The sequence below is a fragment of the Leuresthes tenuis genome, unplaced genomic scaffold (assembly GCF_036924035.1).
Source record: "Leuresthes tenuis unplaced genomic scaffold, fLeuTen1.0.hap1 SCAF_24, whole genome shotgun sequence".
In the NCBI taxonomy this organism is placed as follows: Eukaryota; Metazoa; Chordata; class Actinopteri; order Atheriniformes; family Atherinopsidae; genus Leuresthes; species Leuresthes tenuis.
The window spans coordinates 16,886,325-16,907,905 of record NW_027325378.1 but is presented as its reverse complement, the minus strand read 5'-3'; the positions used below and the strand labels follow the sequence as shown (position 1 = coordinate 16,907,905).

Below are 21,581 nucleotides of genomic sequence, written 5' to 3'. Positions count from 1 at the left end.
ATTAGCATTAAACTGAAGGAGATCTCCTGTAATTCTACACAGAATTGAGCCTGTAATATATACTTTAGACATGTCTCGTGATTTAATTATTTGTGAAAGAACTGCCAAATGTGACATAGCAAGCACCAAAATTCTCATGTAGCGAGACGTTAAACTCTACATGATGACACAGAGTTCAAAATAAGCTGCGTATCTTGAGAAAAAAAAATGTATGGAAAACTCACTCACTCTACAATTGGGAGGCTTTACTGTGAATCTGCATCAGTTTGTGCTGTGGACCAACATTACATGTTCTGTTGATCTAATGTTAGATCATTAGATCAGGTTGAAAGCCTCTGTAAAACGATGGAAGTAACTTAATGTGGCACAAATGTTCAGTTGTATCTCACACAGTCTGTTGTAATAATATAAATGATATGAAAAAATGACTCAATCACTGAGCAAAAAGTATTTTACATTGTTGCCCACCAATAAACAGAACATGACATTCACTTACATTTTGAATAATAATGTCATGTGCTGAGATTCAAATTGTAAATAATGTAAGTAAAAACAGCCTGAATATAATAAAACTGACTGAACAAGCAGCTCACCTGAAAGAAAGAATAGATTCAATCTCGCCACAGTCAAAGGGAAAGCTGCAATGAGACCCATCACCTGGATATACAAACACGAAACCCACGACATAAGAACTTTTCTATTCCATCTTAGTTCTTTACAGTCATACTTTACTTGTACAGCAAGTGACATTTAAGAGCTTATGTGGATTCTAAATGATACTCAAAACACTGAAATTTCCTCCTTTTTGGGGATGCAGGTTTCTTCTAAATCAATCTTAGATTACAGGAAAATTGTTAATTTTGTACATTTTTCTGACCTGCATTGATCAAATGTCATTTCCACCATATCTCAATATACATCTGTTATTTAATTATAAATAACTTATACGACAATACAATCGTCTGGGACCCCTTTTTGTAGACTTTTTACCAGTTTCACCAAAATGTACAATAATCATATTTATAAATTAAATAAATCAAATCTCTTAAAGGACAACTCTGGTATTTTTAAACCTAGACCTTATTTCTGGCATGAAATACGTTTATATACTCACCGAGAATGGTTTGGCGAAAGTCGGCGTCCTTCAGAAGATATTTAGATAACTGGCGATAACACATAAGGCAGCTGATAAGCAAAGCCTACAAGCAAATGCAGTATAGACACAAATCTGCATGACTGTGTATTTCTGCATAAACTTCCTCAGTCCTTTTTTTTTTTTTTTATCTTTGGCAATGTAAAAAATAAAAGTAAGTAATTTAATCAAAAACACTGTCAGTGTGTGAGATGTTATTGATCAGAGTTGTTGCTGAGTGTGTGAAGATATGAGAGCAAACCCTCGCTCTCTCTTCAAGGATTGCATTCACAGTGCCACTCTCACTCTTCAGCTCAGCCACCATGTTTGGCCTCTGCTTCTTCAGAAAGAGCATGTAAGCATTTGGTGATTTAATGCATGCATCACACTTTTTTTACAGAGGGAAAGCAAAGCAACTGAGGAGAATAAGGACTCATATGTTGCCACTGTTATGAATTTTGAGGAAAGGAGAAATTTTAAGGAGAAACATAATTCCACAAAAGGAACTGATTTGTCATTAAATTGTGAATGTAATATTTCCATAGAGACACCATCTTTTTTAACAGATCTAAAGCCAGTCACAATGGAAGACAATCATATTTTGAATTTAATCATAAAAGGTGAGCTTACCCTGGGCTATAAGCATTCAGTGTGTTTACATACACACATAGATTGCCATGGTTGTATTTATCTTTCATCAGAATATGTGTTACTGATCTCACTGTGACAGGATTAGTATGGGCGGATTGTAGGTGGAATGTATTCTGGTCTTGCTACTGGAGTCTGAGTTTAAATGGTAAATGGTAAATGTACTTGTATTGCGCTTTTCTAGTCTAACTGACCACTCAAAGCGCTTCTAACACTACATGCCACATTCACCCACTCACACACTCATACATACAGCACGTCTTAAGATACACATAACTACGTGCTTTCTAATCATCCATACCCTGATGGATACATCAGGAGGGGGTTCAGTGAGGGTGGGGTTTCAGTGTCTTGCCCAAGGACACTTCGACATGTAGCCTGGGGAAGCCGACCTTCCGATCGGTAGGCGACTGCTCTTCCTCTTGAGCTACAGCCGCCCCGTTTACAGTTTAGCCCTCTGGTCCTCTATTATGGGCCTTATTTGGAAAAAAAAACTTCAAGAACTAGGCCAGGAGTCAGCAGCACTCAATGGGGTTACATGGCACTGTAAAAATCAGATTAATGGCTAAATTACAACAAGACTGAGTTATTCAGTTCATGTATACACCTTCGTCTGACAACAAACTGGACCGGATCGGGTTACTCGCAGTCTGATTAAGACCCCAAGATAAATCCATTGATAGTCACACTAAACGTGTTTGTAGACGGTGAAGCACATGGTGAATTGGACTTTGTGTTCTGTGTATGCTCGAGATTTTTTCTCGGGGTCGTGACCCGGAAGTCGAAGGAGACGATATTACTGTTGTTGCCGCCGCTGGTGGAGATAAATAAACAACGTGATGGAGAATGTGCCGTTGTGCATCGCGTTAGTGCCATAAGCATGCTCATCACAAAGGAAAAGTAGAGGGACGTAGCTTCATCTTGATCTTCGTTCACCATCTTTCCCAAATGCCTGAGCTTGTTGTTGTTGGTGGTGGTGAAGAGGTCAACTGGAAGTGGCTCTATTAGTGATAGTTGAAATGGGTACAGCGCCACCTATCGCACCGGAGTATGACATGCTTTGTGCCAATGATTCGATTCATTCAGCACCATATATCCAAGGATAACTACCCTCAGATAAGGAGCATAACCCAACTACATCTATAATCATATTAATCTCATCATGTAGACCCAGTCAGTGGGTCTACAAACTTCCAGCATGTGAGATTTGAGTACTTTACAGTTTAGTGATGTTTTACTCAAAGAGCTCTGAATTTAACACTCTCCACCTAGTGGTTACATATAGTACAGTAAATACAGTGAAAATGAGTCAGGAGTAAACTGATGATGAAAAATGAATCTCCACATGCTCTTTTTCCTAATAGACTTAAAAAAGGTAATTTTATTGTAAAAGTTCTGTCAGCAAACTACATAATTCTGGATTTTGAGTAAACTACGGTTAATTTTTCCCTCACCTCGAATGTCTATGGAACTTTCCAAAGTTTTTCATTAAAGCAGTGAGACAGGTAAGCTTTAGGACAAATTCTCAGAAAAGCATCTCTCATCAACATCGTTTGTGTTTCTCTTTCTTCTGATAGCTAAACGCCTCAGATATTGGGATTGAAAATAAGCCCATTTAGACTTTGTGTCAATTCACAGTTGACATTTCCTGATACTCCGCTCTTACAACTGTAGCGTCACTTAACAAATACACCATTCAAGTGACTTAAAGACAACATCAAAGGGCACATATGTCTAATATTTGAATTGCTTGACAAAAATCTTCATGAGCTGTTGAAAGAGAGACGTGGGAAACCACTCACACAGCAAGAGTCAAACTCATTGGCTTTGGCTCATTCCTGATCTCATATCATCATTTTTATGCATGCGACACTCAGCTGTGCACAGACCCCACAAAACTCTCCTCTTGTCTTTCTGACATCCAATCCCCAATGGCAGAAAAAAAACGTCCCAAAAAGTCAGATTATTAATATCAATGATGATATCAGTGACCAAACCATGTGAGCTGCAGGGTGTGGAGCTTTAGAGCTTCCTGTCATTTGAGAACAACTGATTCTCTTTATTTCAAACATGAACTGACATCTTGTAGAAACTAAATGTAAATCTCTTTGTGATCACACTACAGAAGTTATTTTTTCTTCACTTGAGCGTAGAGATCATCCGGGCTGTCAGCAGTCTGTGTTGAGCTGTTTTCTGGCTCCGACACTTTGACCTGTGCGTACACCGTCTCCTGCTGCTGTCTGCTGTCCTGCACTGAGACGGAGGAAGGTTCAGGTCTCTTCCTGAAGTTCATCTCTTCATAATGGAGTTCTTCCTCTGGTTTAGTGGCTGGTGTTTGAAGAGCAAGATCCTCTCCTGTTTGACTCTGTGGAAACGTGTTGAACAAGAAGTGCAGTGAGCTGGATCCTTCCACACAGAATGAAATAATGACTCGCGTTCAGTGAATGGTTATTTGATCCCAATTAAACAGCATTTTAATGATAAGCTTACTGTTCATGCAGCTGCTGTCAGGAATCTTAGACTACAATCACATTCACTGTGCAGTACTGTTCACAAAAGTTTAACAATAACTCACCTGAGTCTGATGTGGAGTTGGATGTTTGGACTTAAAGCACCTGGAAGACATCACAGAGCAGTCAGAATAATTCTTTTGTGTTTCAGGTTAAAACACAGAGACACAGACTGAGAGCGAGTTGAGACTGATACGAAGCAAAGATTATTGGATGAACATCAGTCAAAAAACATCAGATTAAAATCCAGTTTGTGGAAGTTACTGACAAAGGACAGAAAGAGAAGAAGCAGGAAAAACATTCAAACAGGCTCATTACATTCTCACCTTGAATTAAAGTTCAGTAAAAACTTCTGTAACCCCCTGTAAAGTTTAGTTTGCTAACAATATCTATTCATATGTTTTCCTTCAAACCTGAAACATGGCTAAAAGCATTTAATACAGAACAATGAAAAAAAAAGAAAAGAAAAAAGAAAAGAAAAAATAATAAAGTGCACGCATAAAAACCTAAATGTATCCTCTGTTGTTTTGAGTTGAGTCTTCATTTATGAGCTAAGTATCTGCTCATTGGGGCCCTTTAATTTGTGTGAGTATACATATATCCCACCACACCACAGGTACAGAAGGAAGGAAGGAAGGAAGGAAGGAAGGAAGGAACGCAGCATCCATTAACACAAGGGTCACTTAACACGAATATATAAAAATAGTAGCCCTCCCTCAATTTTATTTTTAGGTTAGAGGTCACTTTCAATTAGGGAAACTACTGTTAATATAGATTTTGCTATCTTAATATAAGTGTAATATAAGTTTCGGTGTCGTATGCATCAGTAGCTGACGCCACGGCCAGCAGAAGAAGTAATCAGTACATGAAGAAGCACACACTGAGTATTAGTGTTGGGAAGTTCGACTCTTTTGACTGAATCCGATCTTTTACTCTCGAACAGTAAATTGAGCGAATCTTTGAACGAGTCATTTTGTCCATTTCTCCAGCAGGTGGCACTGTAGCCCTACTGTGGGCGTTGCACAAAAGGGCCACGGTTCTAAACACTTAACACTGGGCAACAAAGTTTGCTTCAGCTGAGCTGACAAAGTACAATACACAAAATTCCACAAACAATTCAAACCATGTGAAAACCTGGGAAAGCAAATGCACAATAAGGTGACTTGTGTCTGTATCCTCCCTGCCATTGTTGTTTAAAGCACGACACTGACTCAGTAGCTGCCACGAACGAGAACGATCCGTTCAGCTCTGTCATGTGACAGCTGGTAGAGGACAAGTGAATGTAAAACTCACATTCATTTTGACAATTAATAACACAATTAAGTGAGAAAAAAGTAACAATAAGTTCCTTAAAATGTTACATGGTGCATTTATTGTGTCCTATTACTAATATTATTATTATTGTCATTATCATTATTATCATATTATATTATTTTATGGTAGAGTATAACACAAAATCAAAATCAAGTATTTAGTCACATTATTACATTATCATTTATTTATTTACAGACTTCACGCATTATATACACAAGAACACTAAACACATCCAAAAGAACCGAAGACCACTAACTAATTATGATTGGGACCCAATCCCAATGCAGCCTGTAGTCCACAGCCCCGTAGCTGAGCTGCAGTCACATGACAAATGAACGAAACAATGATCCATATGAATGATCCGGTTTGTGAACGAACTGTGGTGCCTACTGCTCTTCAGCCTGAGCTGACTGTCACGTACCAAATGAACAAGGACCCGAGGAGTTGAGTCGTGAACGAATCATTTCTGTTTCCTGTCCTGCTGACTGAGCTTATGCAGCTGCATTTGCAATTTCTGTATAAATAAACATGTTGCACGGGAGATGAGTCGGCCCATCATTTTTTAAAAGTGTGACAAGAACTCACGAAGCAGAGCAACTTTCATCCATCTAACGAGACGCTGTATTCTCTCTCATACACTGAAGGCCAGTGGCAGAAATGTGTCACAGTTACATCTAACTCGCCGCTTCGCATCAATCAGACAGGGCATTGGCTGAGCTCACATAAGCTCACAGGAGTTCATTTTACCCTTGAGACGTCCCACACACATATACAGAGACGCTGTGCAGTTAACACTACACTAACAACCAGATCTATGAAGCCTGGGCTACACTTCTCTATGAAGAATGATAGTGTTTGAGATCATTTATATTCTGATACTCACCAAACAAAAACAACCAGGCAGATGAGCACAATGACAACAATCACTGTAATAATTGAAGTTGACAGCAGAGAGCTTCCTGCTGCAAAACAAAAAAAAAAGATAGAAAGTTAGACAGCAGAACCGGAAGTCACAGTTTTACATGGAAGGAAATTTCTGCATTTACCTTCATTGTTCAGATGAATCCATGATGACGTCTGATTACCGAGAATATTTGAAGCCACACAGGAGTAACTTTCTGTATCTGCCACACTGGTCATCTTGAGTCTGTAAAAGTCTCCTTCAGCTACTTTCATGGCTCCATGTTTGCTGTTCTTGAACCAGGTGAAGCTGCTGATGGGAGGATTGGCTCTGCTGGAGCAGCTCAGGTTCATCCAGCTACCTGCTGACACCAAACCTGATGGACTGATGGATGCTGAGGTGTCTTTAGGAGCATCTGAGGAAAATGTTACACACATTAACTTTATTAATCAGAAACGGATGAACCATGATGTGCTGACAGGATCACTTACATGAAACACTGAGAGTCACTTCTGTCTCTGCTGTCTTGACATGTTTTCCTTCATTCACAGGATATCTGACAGAGCAGCTGATGGTGTATCCATCATGTGTGTCTGACAGAGTGATGGTCTCCTGGATTTTAGCTGTAAAGGTTCCATCTGTGTTTTCCTCTATTTGTCTGTGAGAGTTTTGTTGGAGATTCCAGGTGAGTTCAGGAGGGGAGTGAGGACAGGGAGTGGAAGCTGAGCAGGTGATGGTGACAGACTCCTTCTCCTTCAGTTCACCTGAGATGTTGATTCTGGGTTTCCTAGCAGAATCTGTAGTTTAAGATAAAGTAAAATATAGAACATTAACAAGAACATAAGCAGGTGAAGGTGTTGTAGATATTTAAAGAATGTATACAAAATCCTCAATAACAAAAATTTAAAATTAAAAACAGACAAAAGTATCAACATTTTAATTGATGCAGATTTAACTACAATAACAAGCAGTAATAGGTTTATGTAGATTTTTTCCTCATCTCATAATAAATGTGAAGACTTGAAAAGATGAAAAGTAACTTCTGACAGGAGCTCACATTTTTCCAGTGTTGCAGTTACAGCATTGCAGACATCAGCAGAAAGATTGTTTAATGTATACTGTCAGTATCTCAGCAGTATTCAACTGTGATAACTTCTAAAACGACCACTTTGTGTTCACAAACTGCTTTCTTTAACACTGAACTCTGACTGATGCTGTTGATAATCCTACAGAAGATGTTTCATTTCACACTGAAGCTTAGATTAAAGGAGTTTGTAGTTTTACACAAAAACTAGAACTGATGTCACATTTTATTCATAATGTTATAGACTAATGGAAAGAAACCTTTCTCACCTTTAACTGTTATTTGAATAGGATCATCACAAGCTGTTGCTCTGAACGGTCCGTTCTCAACTCTGAAGAAGTATCTGTCTGTATGAGTTGTGTTTAAATCAGAAAACAGAGTGGTGCAGTTTTTCTGACTCAGGTTTCCAGTGATCTTCATTTGATAGATGTTAGTCAACTTACTGCTGTTGAAAACTACATTGTTTGGATTCAAGGCAAATGTCTTTTTAATCTTAATCCACACTCCATAGATAGTTCTTGTGCTGTTAAATGTTGTTTGATCTGTAGTAAAGCTACATGGGATTTGCAAACAAGATCCACTCAGTGCTTCCATCTCCTTTGGTGCAGTAATGGAGAGACCTGCTGGTTTCTTATCACAATCAGCCAAAACACCTGTAAAACCAGACTAATGATGAACATAATGTGGAGCAAAATCTGCCTGAAAACAAAGTTCATGTTCATGTTCAAACTACAGTTCAGTTGCAGAATGTTACATATGGAGCCTTTAAATAACATCACTATCAAATATTTCAAACTAGAAATGATTCAAGTCATGTTTCCAAATGAAAGTGAGAGAACAAAGAGCTCACCTGGAAGAAAGAAGACACTCAGTAACATGTTGACTGTCACCACGTTCACAGACAGGGCTGCCATGAAACTCCTACATTCCTCCTTCATATCTGAGACTGAAAACAAGCTGAAATAAACGGTCGTATGTCCGTGTTTCCATCAAAGCAGATATGAACTAAAACTTCTTTTCAGCAACCTCAAACATTTAAACCAAAAACTTAAAATCTACAAAACAGAATTTATTGTGTCCTGAAGTATTTTTCAGCAGAATTCATGAAAATAACAAAAATGGTCAAATCTCAGGCTGGAAATGTTAAAATATATAAATCATTCATATCATTGTTACCGTGATCCGCAGCAGATCAAAGAACCAACTTCTTTGTTAAACAGTAAATATCAAGTAAAAGCTTGATGGCTTCAGCCCTCCTGCTGCCTGAAAGAAGAAGTCACACTGTGACATTTTGAGCTCATTAGGGTGTGAATGACAAATTGTTTTGTGAAAGATTATTTTTATTACACGTCTCACTGTCAGCAAATGCCCGTTTTAGTAAGAGTGTTTTTATATTTAATTCAGGTCTTCATCGAAAACAGTTAGAAAAGATGAATTTGTGCACTTTTGCTGCACACAAACATGGTAAATGCAGCATTTCTGGTCTAGTTGACCACTCAAAGCGCTTTTACACTACAAGCCACATTCATCCATTCACACACACTCTTACAGCACGTCTTACAAATAAAAAGGCAGAAGTTACAGCAATATAACATTTTTATTGTTTTTCCAAAAAATATCACACCCCAGCTGGCTTTAAGGAGACAAATCAAATGACTAACAAGTCACAGAAAATGTAGCTGTAACACAAAGATGTCATCATTTTCATCCTACTGAGCCTCATGTTGCCTTTGAGTCAAACATCTGTCATGAGATCGTTTGCTCAAGTGATGCCTGAAACATCAGCAGCTTTTATGTGACCAACAGTGCAGCCCAGTGGTGAAAAGCTGTTCTACAGTAATGTTAGAGGATGTTGGCACAACAGGGAAGCACAAGTGCAGAAAATGTCATCAACAAATACAGTTTGTTTACCTTCTCTCTGTTTACCTGCTCCTAACTCATCACATCAGCTGATTTCCTCAGCTGATCCAATCACAGCTTCTCTCTGTCATTTTAATTCAATTTAATTCTTCAATTATAAACTAAAAAAATGAAATATTCCATATTTTCTCTGATATGATGCATATGAGATAACTTTTGTGTAACAATGTGACAAGATTGTTACAGAGGAAGCATCTAAAGTGATCTTTGTGGAATATCTCTTGAACAGTTGTAGTTTCACTGCTGCACGCCCACATCACAGCTCAGTGTAAGTGTGGTCGAGCTTTTCCTTCCAGCTTTCCTTAACCCCATGATGTTTTCCACCGTGGTCAAGGAGAGGAGCTTAGGACAAGTTGTAGGAAGGTCCTTTTCTTGACTATTCGGTTAGACCCCTTGTGTAATCTCTTCAGTTTTTTCCTGTCCTTCTATAAACCTTCAGTTTTTTTATTTACACCACCTGTGTGTTGTTACTCGTTACTCCCCTCAGCAGGTTTTTAGTTTCTTTTGTTAACCTCAGCTTCAGTGACCTGTCAGTCAAAAACTATGAGCCAAAAGTCTCATCAGTACAGGTTTACTGGGCCTCTATTTATGGTGACTGAACTTGAAAAAAAATCTTGCAGAATTGCAGACAAATGCTGTATTAGCATTAAACTGAAGGAGATCTCCTGTAATTCTACACAGAATTGAGCCTGTAATATATACTTTAGACATGTCTCATGATTTAATTATTTGTGAAAGAACTGCCAAATGTGACATAGCAAGCACCAAAATTCTCATGTAGCGAGACGTTAAACTCTACATGATGACACAGGGTTCAAAATAAGCTGCGTATCTTGAGAAAAAAAATGTATGGAAAACTCACTCACTCTACAATTGGGAGGCTTTACTGTGAATCTGCATCAGTTTGTGCTGTGGACCAACATTACATGTTCTGTTAGATCAGGTTGATCTAATGTTTGATCTAATGTTAGATCAGGTTGAAAGCCTCTGTAAAATGATGGAAGTAACTTAATGTGGCACAAATGTTCAGTTGTATCTCACACAGTCTGTTGTAATAATATAAATGATATGAAAAAATGACTCAATCACTGAACAAAAAGTATTTTACATTGTTGCCCACCAATAAACAGAACATGACATTCACTTACATTTTGAATAATAATGTAATTTGTTGAGATTCAAATTGTAAATAAAGTAAAAACAGCCTAAATAAATTAAGACTGAACAAGCAGCTCACCTGAAAGAAAGAATAGATTCAATCTCGCCACAGTCAAAGGGAAAGCTGCAATGAGACCCATCACCTGGATATACAAACACAAAACCCACGACATAAGAACTTTTCTATTCCATCTTAGGTCTTTACAGTCACACTTTACTTGTACAGCAAGTGACATTTAAGAGCTTATGTGGATTCTAAATGATACTCAAAACACTGAAATTTCCTCCTTTTTGGGGATGCAGGTTTCTTCTAAATCAAACTTAAGATTACAGGAAAAATTGTTAATTTTGTACATTTTTCTGACCTGCGTTGATCAAATGTCATTTCCACCATATCTCAATATACATCTGTTATTTAATTATAAATAACTTATACGACAATACAATTGTCTGGGACCCCTTTTTGTAGACTTTTTACCAGTTTCACCAAAATGTACAATAATCATATTTATAAATTAAATAAATCAAATCTCTTAAAGGGCAACTCCGGTATTTTTAAACCTAGACCTTATTTCTGGTATGAAATTGTCACGTACCAGAGAGGGATTCAGGACGCAGACGCAGGGTCGTGCGGTTTCAAGAGGTTTTATTATCACTCAAGACAACAGATGACGGCACTGCAGGGCGATCTCCCGCAGCGCAAACGAAAAGGCTAGAAACGCCTAAGCGCTCTCCTCCGTATCTACGAGGGAGGAGGAGCGCGGCTATGAAAGTTAACAAACTTCAAATCTCTCCACAACGGGAGGAAAACCAAAAGCTATGAACTCTTAACAAAACAAAGACTCGCTCTCAAAAGGAAGCGGATAAAACAAAGGCGCACTCGTTACAATAACAGAGGCTCTATGAAACTTTAACTTTACGCTCTCCTTTAATGGAGGCGACCATGACAAGTAACAACGAAAATCACTCCGTGAAAATGGAGGAAAAACAAAGCTATGGAACTTACCGTAACAATAAATAAACTAAGGCTATGGCTGTGGAATAAATGACAAAGCAAGGTGCGCTGCAGGAGAGTCGCTCACTGCAGGCTCGTGGGATCTGTGGCAAACAAGACAAGGTGGCTGGTAGTGACGCTCGAACAGAGACAACATACTGGCACAAGACAAGGGAAACGCCTATTTGACTATACGACTATTTGAACACATGAGGGACCAAGGGGAAAAACTTGGTAATCAGGGAAGACAATGAGACGCATGACACGGGAGGAAGAGCAAGTTACCTGAAACGAGAGGACAAGGTTAGTGCTTTTTTCAAAATAAAACAGGAAATGACGAGCCAAGACATGGAACAGAGAATAAACCGTGACAGAAATACGTTTATATACTCACCGAGAATGGTTTGGTGAAAGTCGGCGTCCTTCAGAAGATATTTAGATAACTGGCGATAACACATAAGGCAGCTGATAAGCAAAGCCTACAAGCAAATAGAGTCTAGACACAAATCTGCATGACTGTGTATTTCTGCGTAAACTTCCTCAGTCCTTTTTTTTTTTTTTTTTTTATCTTTGGCAATGTAAAAAATAAAAGTAAGTAATTTAATCAAAAACACTGTCAGTGTGTGAGATGTTATTGATCAGAGTTGTTGCTGAGTGTGTGAAGATATGAGAGCAAACCCTCACTCTCTCTTCAAGGATTGCATTCACAGTGCCACTCTCACTCTTCAGCTCAGCCACCATGTTTGGCCTCTGCTTCTTCAGAAAGAGCATGTAAGCATTTGGTGATTTAATGCATGCATCACACTTTATTCCACAGAGGGAAAGCAAAGCAACTGAGGAGAATAAGGACTCATATGTTGCCACTGTTATGAATTTTGAGGAAAGGAGAAATTTTAAGGAGAAACATAATTCCACAAAAGGAACTGATTTGTCTTTAAATTGTGAATGTAATATTTCCATAGAGACACCATCTTTTTTAACAGATCTAAAGCCAGTCACAATAGAAGACAATCACATTTTGAATTTAATCATAAAAGGTGAGCTTACCCTGGGCTATAAGCATTCAGTGTGTTTACATACAAACATAAATTGCCATGGTTTCATTTATCTTTCATCAGAATATGTGTTACTGATCTCACTGTGACAGGATTAGTATGGGCGGATTGTAGGTGGAATGTATTCTGGTCTTGCTACTGGAGTCTGAGTTTAAATGGTAAATGGTAAATGTACTTGTATAGCGCTTTTCTAGTCTAACTGACCACTCAAAGCGCTTCTAACACTACATGCCACATTCACCCACTCACACACTCATACATACAGCACGTCTTAAGATACACATAACTACGTGCTTTCTAATCATCCATACCCTGATGGATACATCAGGAGGGGGTTCAGTGAGGGTGGGGGTTCAGTGTCTTGCCCAAGGACACTTCGACATGTAGCCTGGGGAAGCCGACCTTCCGATTGGTAGGCGACTGCTCTTCCTCTTGAGCTACAGCCGCCCCGTTTACAGTTTAGCCCTCTGGTCCTCTATTATGGGCCTTATTTGGAAAAAAAAACTTAAAGAACTATGCCAGGAGTCAGCAGCACTCAATGGGGTTACATGGCACTGTAAAAATCAGATTAATGGCTAAATTACAACAAGACTGAGTTATTCAGTTCATGTATACACCTTCGTCTGACAACAAACTGGACCGGATCGGGTTACTCGCAGTCTGATTAAGACCCCAAGATAAATCCGTTGATAGTCACACTAAACGTGTTTGTAGACGGTGAAGCACATGGTGAATTGGACTTTGTGTTCTGTGTATGCTCGAGATTTTTTCTCGGGGTCGTGACCCGGAAGTCGAAGGAGACGATATTACTGTTGTTGCCGCCGCTGGTGGAGATGAATAAACAACGTGATGGAGAATGTGCCGTTGTGCATCGCGTTAGTGCCATAAGCATGCTCATCACAAAGGAAAAGTAGAGGGACGTAGCTTCATCTTGATCTTCGTTCACCATCTTTCCCAAATGCCTGAGCTTGTTGTTGTTGGTGGTGGTGAAGAGGTCAACTGGAAGTGGCTCTATTAGTGATAGTTGAAATGGGTACAGCGCCACCTATGGCACCGGGGTATGACATGCTTTGTGCCAATGATTCGATTCATTCAGCGCCATATATCCAAGGATAACTACCCTCAGATAAGGAGCATAACCCAACTACATCTATAATCATATTAATCTCATCATGTAGACCCAGTCAGTGGGTCTACAAACCTCCAGCATGTGAGTAAACTGATGATGAAAAATGCATCTCCACATGCTCTTTTTATTAATAGACTTAAAAAAGGTAATTTTTATTGTAAAAGTGCTCTCAGCAAACTACATAATTCTGGATTTTTGAGTAAACTACGGTTAATTATTCCCTTACTTCGAATGTCTTTGGAACTTTGGAACGTTTTTCATTAAAGCAGTGAGACAGGTAAGCTTTAGGACAAATTCTCAGCAAAACATCTCTCATCCACATCGTTTTGTGTTTCTCTTTCTTCTGATAGCTAAACGCCTCAGATATTGGGATTGAAAATAAGCCCATTTAGACTTTGTGTCACAGTCTGTTCTGTCACAGTTTGTTCATGTCACAGTTTATGTTTAATCATGTTTTTCCCCTGTCACGTTCGGTTCACTCAGGTCACCTGGTTCATTGTTCACAGCTGCACCTCAGTCACTGATCACTCCCTCCACAGTATTTAGCCTCCTGGTTTCCTTTCAATCCTCACTTCATGCCACAGAAAGATAAGTTTGGCTACCTGCTGTACTCTGTTTTTGCCTTTGCTCCCTGTTCTTGTTGGAATAAACCTTTTGTTGAACACAAAGAGCTGCATCTGGGTCCTACCTCTCCACCAGTCCCTGACACTTTGTGTCAATTCACAGTTGACATTTCCTGATACTCCGCTCTTACAACTGTAGCGTCACTTAACAAATACACCATTCAAGTGACTTAAAGACAACATCAAAGGGCACATAAGTCTAATATTTGAATTGCTTGACAAAAATCTTCATGAGCTGTTGAAAGAGAGACGTGGGAAACCACTCACACAGCAAGAGTCAAACTCATTGGCTTTGGCTCATTCCTGATCTCATATCATCATTTTTATGCATGCGACACTCAGCTGTGCACAGACCCCACAAAACTCTCCTCTTGTCGTTCTGACATCCAATCCCCAATGGCAGAAAAAAAACGTCCCAAAAAGTCAGATATTATTAATATCAATGATGATATCAGTGACCAAACCATGTGAGCTGCAGGGTGTGGAGCTTTAGAGCTTCTTGTCATTTGAGAACAACTGATTCTCTTTATTTCAAACATGAACTTACATCTTGTAGAAACTAAATGTAAATCTCTTTGTGATCACACTACAGAAGTTATTTTTTCTTCACTTGAGCGTAGAGATCCTCCGGGCTGTCAGCAGTCTGTGTTGAGCTGTTTTCTGGCTCCGACACTTTGACCTGTGCGTACACCGTCTCCTGCTGCTGTCTGCTGTCCTGCACTGAGACGGAGGAAGGTTCAGGTCTCTTCCTGAAGTTCATCTCTTCATAATGGAGTTCTTCCTCTGGTTTAGTGGCTGGTGTTTGATGAGCAAGATCCTCTCCTGTTTGACTCTGTGGAAACGTGTTGAACAAGAAGTGCAGTGAGCTGGATCCTTCCACACAGAATGAAATAATGACTCGCGTTCAGTGAATGGTTATTTGATCCCAATTAAACAGCATTTTAATGATAAGCTTACTGTTCATGCAGCTGCTGTCAGGAATCTTAGACTACAATCACATTCACAGTGCAGTACTGTTCACAAAGGTATAACAATAACTCACCTGAGTCTGATGTGGAGTTGGATGTTTGGACTTAAAGCACCTGGAAGACATCAGAGAGCAGTCAGAATAATTCTACTGTGTTTCAGGTTAAAACACAGAGACACACACGGTTTAGTTTGCTAATAATATCTATTCATATATTTTCCTTCAAACCTGAAACATGGCTAAAAGCATTTAATGCAGAACAATGAAAAAAAAAGAAAATAACAAAGAAAAAATGATAAAGAGCACGCATAAAAAACTAAATGTATCCTCTGTTGTTTTGAGTTGAGTCTTCATTTATGAGCTAAGTATCAGCTCATTGGGGCCCTTTAATTTGTGTGAGTATACATATATCCCACTGTCACGTGCCAAATGAACGAGGACCCGAGGAGTTGAGTCGTGAATGAATTATTTCTGTTTCCTGTCCTGCTGACTGAGCTTATGCAGCTGCATTTACAATTTCTGTATAAATAAACATGTTGCACCTGAGATGAGTCGGCCCATCATTTTTTAAAAGTGTGACAAGAACTCACGAAGCAGAGCAACTTTCATCCATCTAACGAGACGCTGTATTCTCTCTCATAAACTGAAGGCCAGTGGCAGAAATGTGTCACAGGTACATCTAACTCGCCGCTTCGCATCAATCAGACAGGGCGTTGGCTGATCTCACATAAGCTCACAGGAGTTCATTTTACCCTTGAGACGTCCCACACACATATACAGAGACGCTGTGCAGTTAACACTACACTAACAACCAGATCTATGAAGCCTGGGCTACACTTCTCTATGAAGAATGATAGTGTTTGAGATCATTTATATTCTGATACTCACCAAACAAAAACAACCAGGCAGATGAGCACAATGACAACAATCACTGTAATAATTGAAGTTGACAGCAGAGAGCTTCCTGCTGCAAAAGAAAAAAAAAGATAGAAAGTTAGACAGCAGAACCGGAAGTCATAGTTTTACATGGAAGGAAATTTCTGCATTTACCTTCATTGTTCAGATGAATCCATGATGACGTCTGATTACCGAGAATATTTGCAGCCACACAGGAGTAACTTTCTGTATCTGTCACACTGGTCATCTTGAGTCTGTAAAAGTCTCCTTCAGCTACTTTCATGGCTCCATGTTTGCTGTCCTTGAACCAGGTGAAGCTGCTGATGGGAGGATTGGCTCTGCTGGAGCAGCTCAGGTTCATCCAGCTACCTGCTGACACCAAACCTGATGGACTGATGGATGCTGAGGTGTCTTTAGGAGCATCTGAGGAAAATGTTACACAGATTAACTTTATTCATCAGAAACGGATGAACCATGATGTGCTGACAGGATCACTTACATGAAACACTGAGAGTCACTTCTGTCTCTGCTGTCTTGACATGTTTTCCTTCATTCACAGGATATCTGACAGAGCAGTTGATGGTGTATCCATCATGTGTGTCTGACAGAGTGATGGTCTCCTGGATTTTAGCTGTAAAGGTTCCATCTGTGTTTTCCTCCATTTGTCTATGACAGTTTTGTTGGAGATTCCAGGTGAGTTCAGGAGGGGAGTGAGGACAGGGAGTGAAAGCTGAGCAGGTGATGGTGACAGACTCCTTCTCCTTCAGTTCACCTGGGATGTTGATTCTGGGTTTCCAAGCAGAATCTGTGGTTTAAAATAAAGTAAAATACAGAACATTAACAAGAACATAAGCAGGTGAAGGTGTTGTAGATATTTAAAGAATGCATACAAAATCCTCAATAACAAAAATTTTAAATTAAAAACAGACAACAGTATCAACATTCTAATTGATGCAGATTTAACTACAATAAAAAGCAGTAATAGGTTTATGTAGATTTTTTCCTCATCTCATAATAAATGTGAAGACTTGAAAAGATGAAAAGTAACTTCTGACAGGAGCTCACATTTTTCCAGTGTTGCAGTTACAACATTGCAGACATCAGCAGAAAGATTGTTTAATGTATACTGTCAGTATCTCAGCAGTATTCAACTGTGATAACTTCTAAAATGACCACTTTGTGTTCACAAACTGCTTTCTTTAACACTGAACTCTGACTGATGCTGTTGATAATCCTACATAAGATGTTTCATTTCACACTGAAGCTTAGATTAAAGGAGTTTGTAGTTTTACACTAAAACTAAAGTCACATTTTATTCATAATGTTATAGACTAATGGAAAGAAAACTTTCTCACCTTTAACTGTTATTTGAATAGGATCATCACAAGCTGTTGCTCTGAACGGTCCGTTCTCAACTCTGAAGAAGTATTTGTCTGTATGAGTTGTGCTTAAATCAGAAAACAGAGTGGTGCAGTTTTTCTGACTCAGGTTTCCAGTGATATTCATTTGATAGATGTTAGCCGACTTACTGCTGTTGAAAACTACATTGTTTGGATTCAAAGCAAAACTCTCGTCACTTTTAATCCACACTCCATAGATAGTTCCTCTAATGTTAAATGTTGTTTGATCTGTAGCAAAGCTACATGGGATTTGCAAACAAGATCCACTCAGTGCTTCCATCTCCTTTGGTGCAGTAATGAAGAGGCCGGCTGGTTTCAGATAACAACCAGCCAAAACACCTGTAAAACCAGACTAATGATGAACATAATGTGGAGCAAAATCTGCCTGAAAACAAAGTTCATGACACACAAACTACAGTTCAGCTGCAGCATGTTACATGTGGAGCCTTTAAATAACATCAGTATCAAATATTTCAGACTAGAAATTATTCAAGTCATGTTTCCAAATGAAAGTGAGAGAACAAAGAGCTCACCTGGAAGAAAGAAGACACTCAGGAACATGTTGACTGTCACCACGTTCACAGACAGGGCTGCCATGAAACTCCTACATTCCTCCTTCATCTCTGAGACTGAAAACAAGCTGAAATAAACGGTCGTTTGTCAGTGTTTTTTTATAAAGTAGGATTTCAATTAACCATTCAGTTGTTTTTTTCAAGCAACTTTCAAACATTCAACCCAGAATCCGTAGTTACATTTGAAAGTAATTGAAAAATAAAATGGAAACAAAATGAAAAAAAATTCAAAAATATTTCTTAAAGTTGATATTATCTATAAGAAGTTACACCGAGTGAATCTCAAGTTTAAACATTAGAATAAGAAGTTCAAGTCACATTTCTTACCAAATGAGTCTGAAGCTGAAACAGGAAAACAAATTTGTCTTAATGTCTGACAGTTTCCTATTTAAGTAGATCAGCATCAAATAACCAACTTCTCTAATTAAAAGCAAATGTCCAATGAAGGCAAACAGTGTTGTTTCTAGATATCTTCATCCTTCCTTCTTCCTGTGTATGAAAGAGGAACTTGAGCTCATCAACGTGTGAAAGATTATTTTTACCACAAGGCTTAGTGTCTTCTGTCTGTTCAGCAGCAGACTGAATATTCATTAAAACCCTGAAAATACTCTTACAAACACACAGAGAAGACGTTTAAGTCAGAGTAGTTTTGTCCTGTGCACAACAGAAATGGGATCTGAAAATCATGAACGCTCTTGAACCATTTTTTGAACCGTCGCCCACCTGAAAAAGAATATTCATAGTATAAAAGAGTTGCTTCATGGCCATATGTCAGAAAGTAGAGTGGTCATTTTAATCTGAATTTCAGTGGTTCTATCTTCATCATATTTATCTTTATCTCTACATGCTGCTGTGTCCTTGGTGAAAAAACTGCATCTTTTTTTTTTTTTTAGCGTGACTGAATAGAAAAAAAAGGTCTGCATTTACAGAAAGATAATTTTTCATAACGCTGTATGATGCTTGTGTGAGTGGGTGAAAGAGAAAGACATTGCAAAGCGCTTTGTAAAACTAAGAAAAGGTTAAAGGAGGTGACATAAGTTTGACCTGTTTACAGTCGCTGTGACGATCCTGCAGAACCCAACTTACCAACTTCCTCCGTTTACTTCAAGTACTCAGCTATTTACTTTCTGACAAACTGAGGTTTATCAGGCACACACGTCCATGTAGTTCATATGTATTTACAGATTTATTGTGAAAACAGCATTCAATTTGAATTTGAATCTCTGACTGGTTTTCAGTGGGGCTGCACGGTGGTGTGGTGGTTGGCACAGTCGCCTCACAGTAAGAGGGTTCCTGGTTTGAGTATCAGCTGGAGCCTTTCTGTGTGGAGTCGTGCATGTTCTCATGTTCTTTGCATGGAAGGAAGGTTTTAAGTGAGTAAACTTGGCTGCAGAGTGTTACCAAAGGGTGAGACTATAGGTTAAGATAACAGTTGTTGTAATGGAACAGAAGAGGAAGTTGTCTTAACCAGAAACGAAGCATCTGGTCGAATGGTTCATTTTGTAGAGAAACCTTTACTTCCTGAGTTAAACGAGCGGGGACATTCTGAGCAGTTACCATGATAAGAGCTGTTTGAATAGTTAGAGTTCATATGCAGTGGTCTGCACTTACTGTGGTTCCTCCTCCTCTTCCTCACTGTCTGTGATTCATCGATGAGTGTGAGGTCCTGAACTCTGTGGTTCTGCTACTGGTTATGATCCAGCTTCTTATCACATGTAATAACTATGTGTTACCCCTAATTTAAAATGATTTTATCTGATTATTTATATTTTGCCCGGCGTATGTTGAGCCCCTGAACGTAAACTCAGTCTTTTCATCTTCACTGAAACAGCGATGAAGAGGCCTGCTGGTGTTATGTCTCCCAGAGAAAAAGAGTGTATCATACTTGATGTAAAATTGATGAAAGAGAAGAGACCTTCCAGCCACTTACTGCCACCTTCTGGTGATAACAACCTACAGCACCAATAAATCATTTCCCAAACTTTTCTGTAGACGTAACAATACCAGAAAACTTGTTTGTTGAGAAGTACAAAGTTATATATAAAGTATAAGAATATTTTCTCTCTTTAAAACATTCTTTAACAATCTGTGTGAAGGTTTAATATCAATATTTTTGAACATCAGCTTATCAACAACAGACCAAGTCACCATGTTCAGGTATTTTTGTAAAGGCAAACAGACTTAAAATATTTTAAGACTGCAGCACAGCTGGTTTTGTTGTACAGCCACCAGATATCACATGACACATCACAGGAGTGATAGTGTCATTAAAATCAAAGATTCCGTTTCTCACAAGAAGCTCTTGAAGACCCACCTCTTCAGAGAGCATCTCCTACCCGAGGACTTACCCTGTAGTTCCCTCTATGCCTGCACTCTATTTCTGCACTGTCACTTCTGACAGAGAATGACTTGTGGCTTCCTTCTGTGTAGCTTAATGTTAACTGCATTGTTAGATCCTCATTTGTAAGTCGCTTTGGGTAAAGGCTTCTTTCAAATGCATAAACATGTAGCTGATGAACAGTATAACACTGAAAACAGATGTTACAGTGCTCTTTATGTTTAATATTCGCACACATCAGTTATTAAAATAGATAAGACAACAATACATGTTTTTAGACCATCAGCAGACAATTTAACCAGATAAATACAATTTCAAGTTTCTGCCAAATGCATAAACATAAATGAAATAAAAACAAGCATCAATTAGATTATAAAACAAAAAACAGGGAAGGTTGAATCATTTAATAAAAAAGCTGAAGGGAATCTATGATATATCATGATACTGATACAGCTGTTTTTGGTGACACAGAATTGCTGAGCAGTACAGTTATAAAGTGTTTTACACCAACCAGTGAGGCCAGAGCTCAGTCCATCTACTGGGCTCTGAGTTAAAGCCGAAACAGCAGAACACACTGAAGAAAAGAGGGCAGGACGTCAAACATGAGACCAACTCTGATTATGTATTCAAAGCCTGCGGCATGTTCTCAGTAATTTGCTTTGGATTTACTATGATTTGGATCATTTGCTTTTACTTTCCAAATCTATAAAATACAGTCTTCAAATCAAAGGGTTCTACAAATATATGTAAAGTACACGTTTACACAGATCCTCTGAGTTGATGGAGTGAATTGTATCACAGGCTCAAACATTAAGCCAAACCAAAATGCTGATTAAGGAATAAGCTAAAATAGGAATGAGGCCTTAAATAACGCTTCATAATACAATATCAACATTGAAAAGAATATCAAAGCTTGTATACTTGTACTAGTGTAGATGA

The 21,581-nt window shown here is 38.7% G+C and overlaps 2 protein-coding genes across 2 annotated transcripts; both read right to left on the bottom strand.

Annotated features, from left to right (window-relative positions):
- Nucleotides 1–3,908: 3,908 nt before the first annotated feature.
- LOC140284410 (sialic acid-binding Ig-like lectin 14) lies at nucleotides 3,909–8,527 on the bottom strand. Its single transcript, XM_072378282.1, has 7 exons — nucleotides 8,440–8,527; nucleotides 7,859–8,242; nucleotides 6,997–7,302; nucleotides 6,651–6,920; nucleotides 6,488–6,563; nucleotides 4,356–4,395; nucleotides 3,909–4,145 (listed from the first exon to the last, which is right to left on the bottom strand). The coding sequence occupies exons 1-7, from the start codon at nucleotides 8,525–8,527 to the stop codon at nucleotides 3,909–3,911; spliced, it is 1,401 nt and encodes a 466-aa protein (XP_072234383.1).
- A 6,536-nt stretch (nucleotides 8,528–15,063) lies between these two features.
- On the bottom strand, nucleotides 15,064–18,353 carry LOC140284409 (sialic acid-binding Ig-like lectin 13). Its single transcript, XM_072378281.1, has 7 exons — nucleotides 18,266–18,353; nucleotides 17,688–18,071; nucleotides 16,832–17,137; nucleotides 16,486–16,755; nucleotides 16,324–16,399; nucleotides 15,511–15,550; nucleotides 15,064–15,300 (listed from the first exon to the last, which is right to left on the bottom strand). The coding sequence occupies exons 1-7, from the start codon at nucleotides 18,351–18,353 to the stop codon at nucleotides 15,064–15,066; spliced, it is 1,401 nt and encodes a 466-aa protein (XP_072234382.1).
- Nucleotides 18,354–21,581: the final 3,228 nt, after the last annotated feature.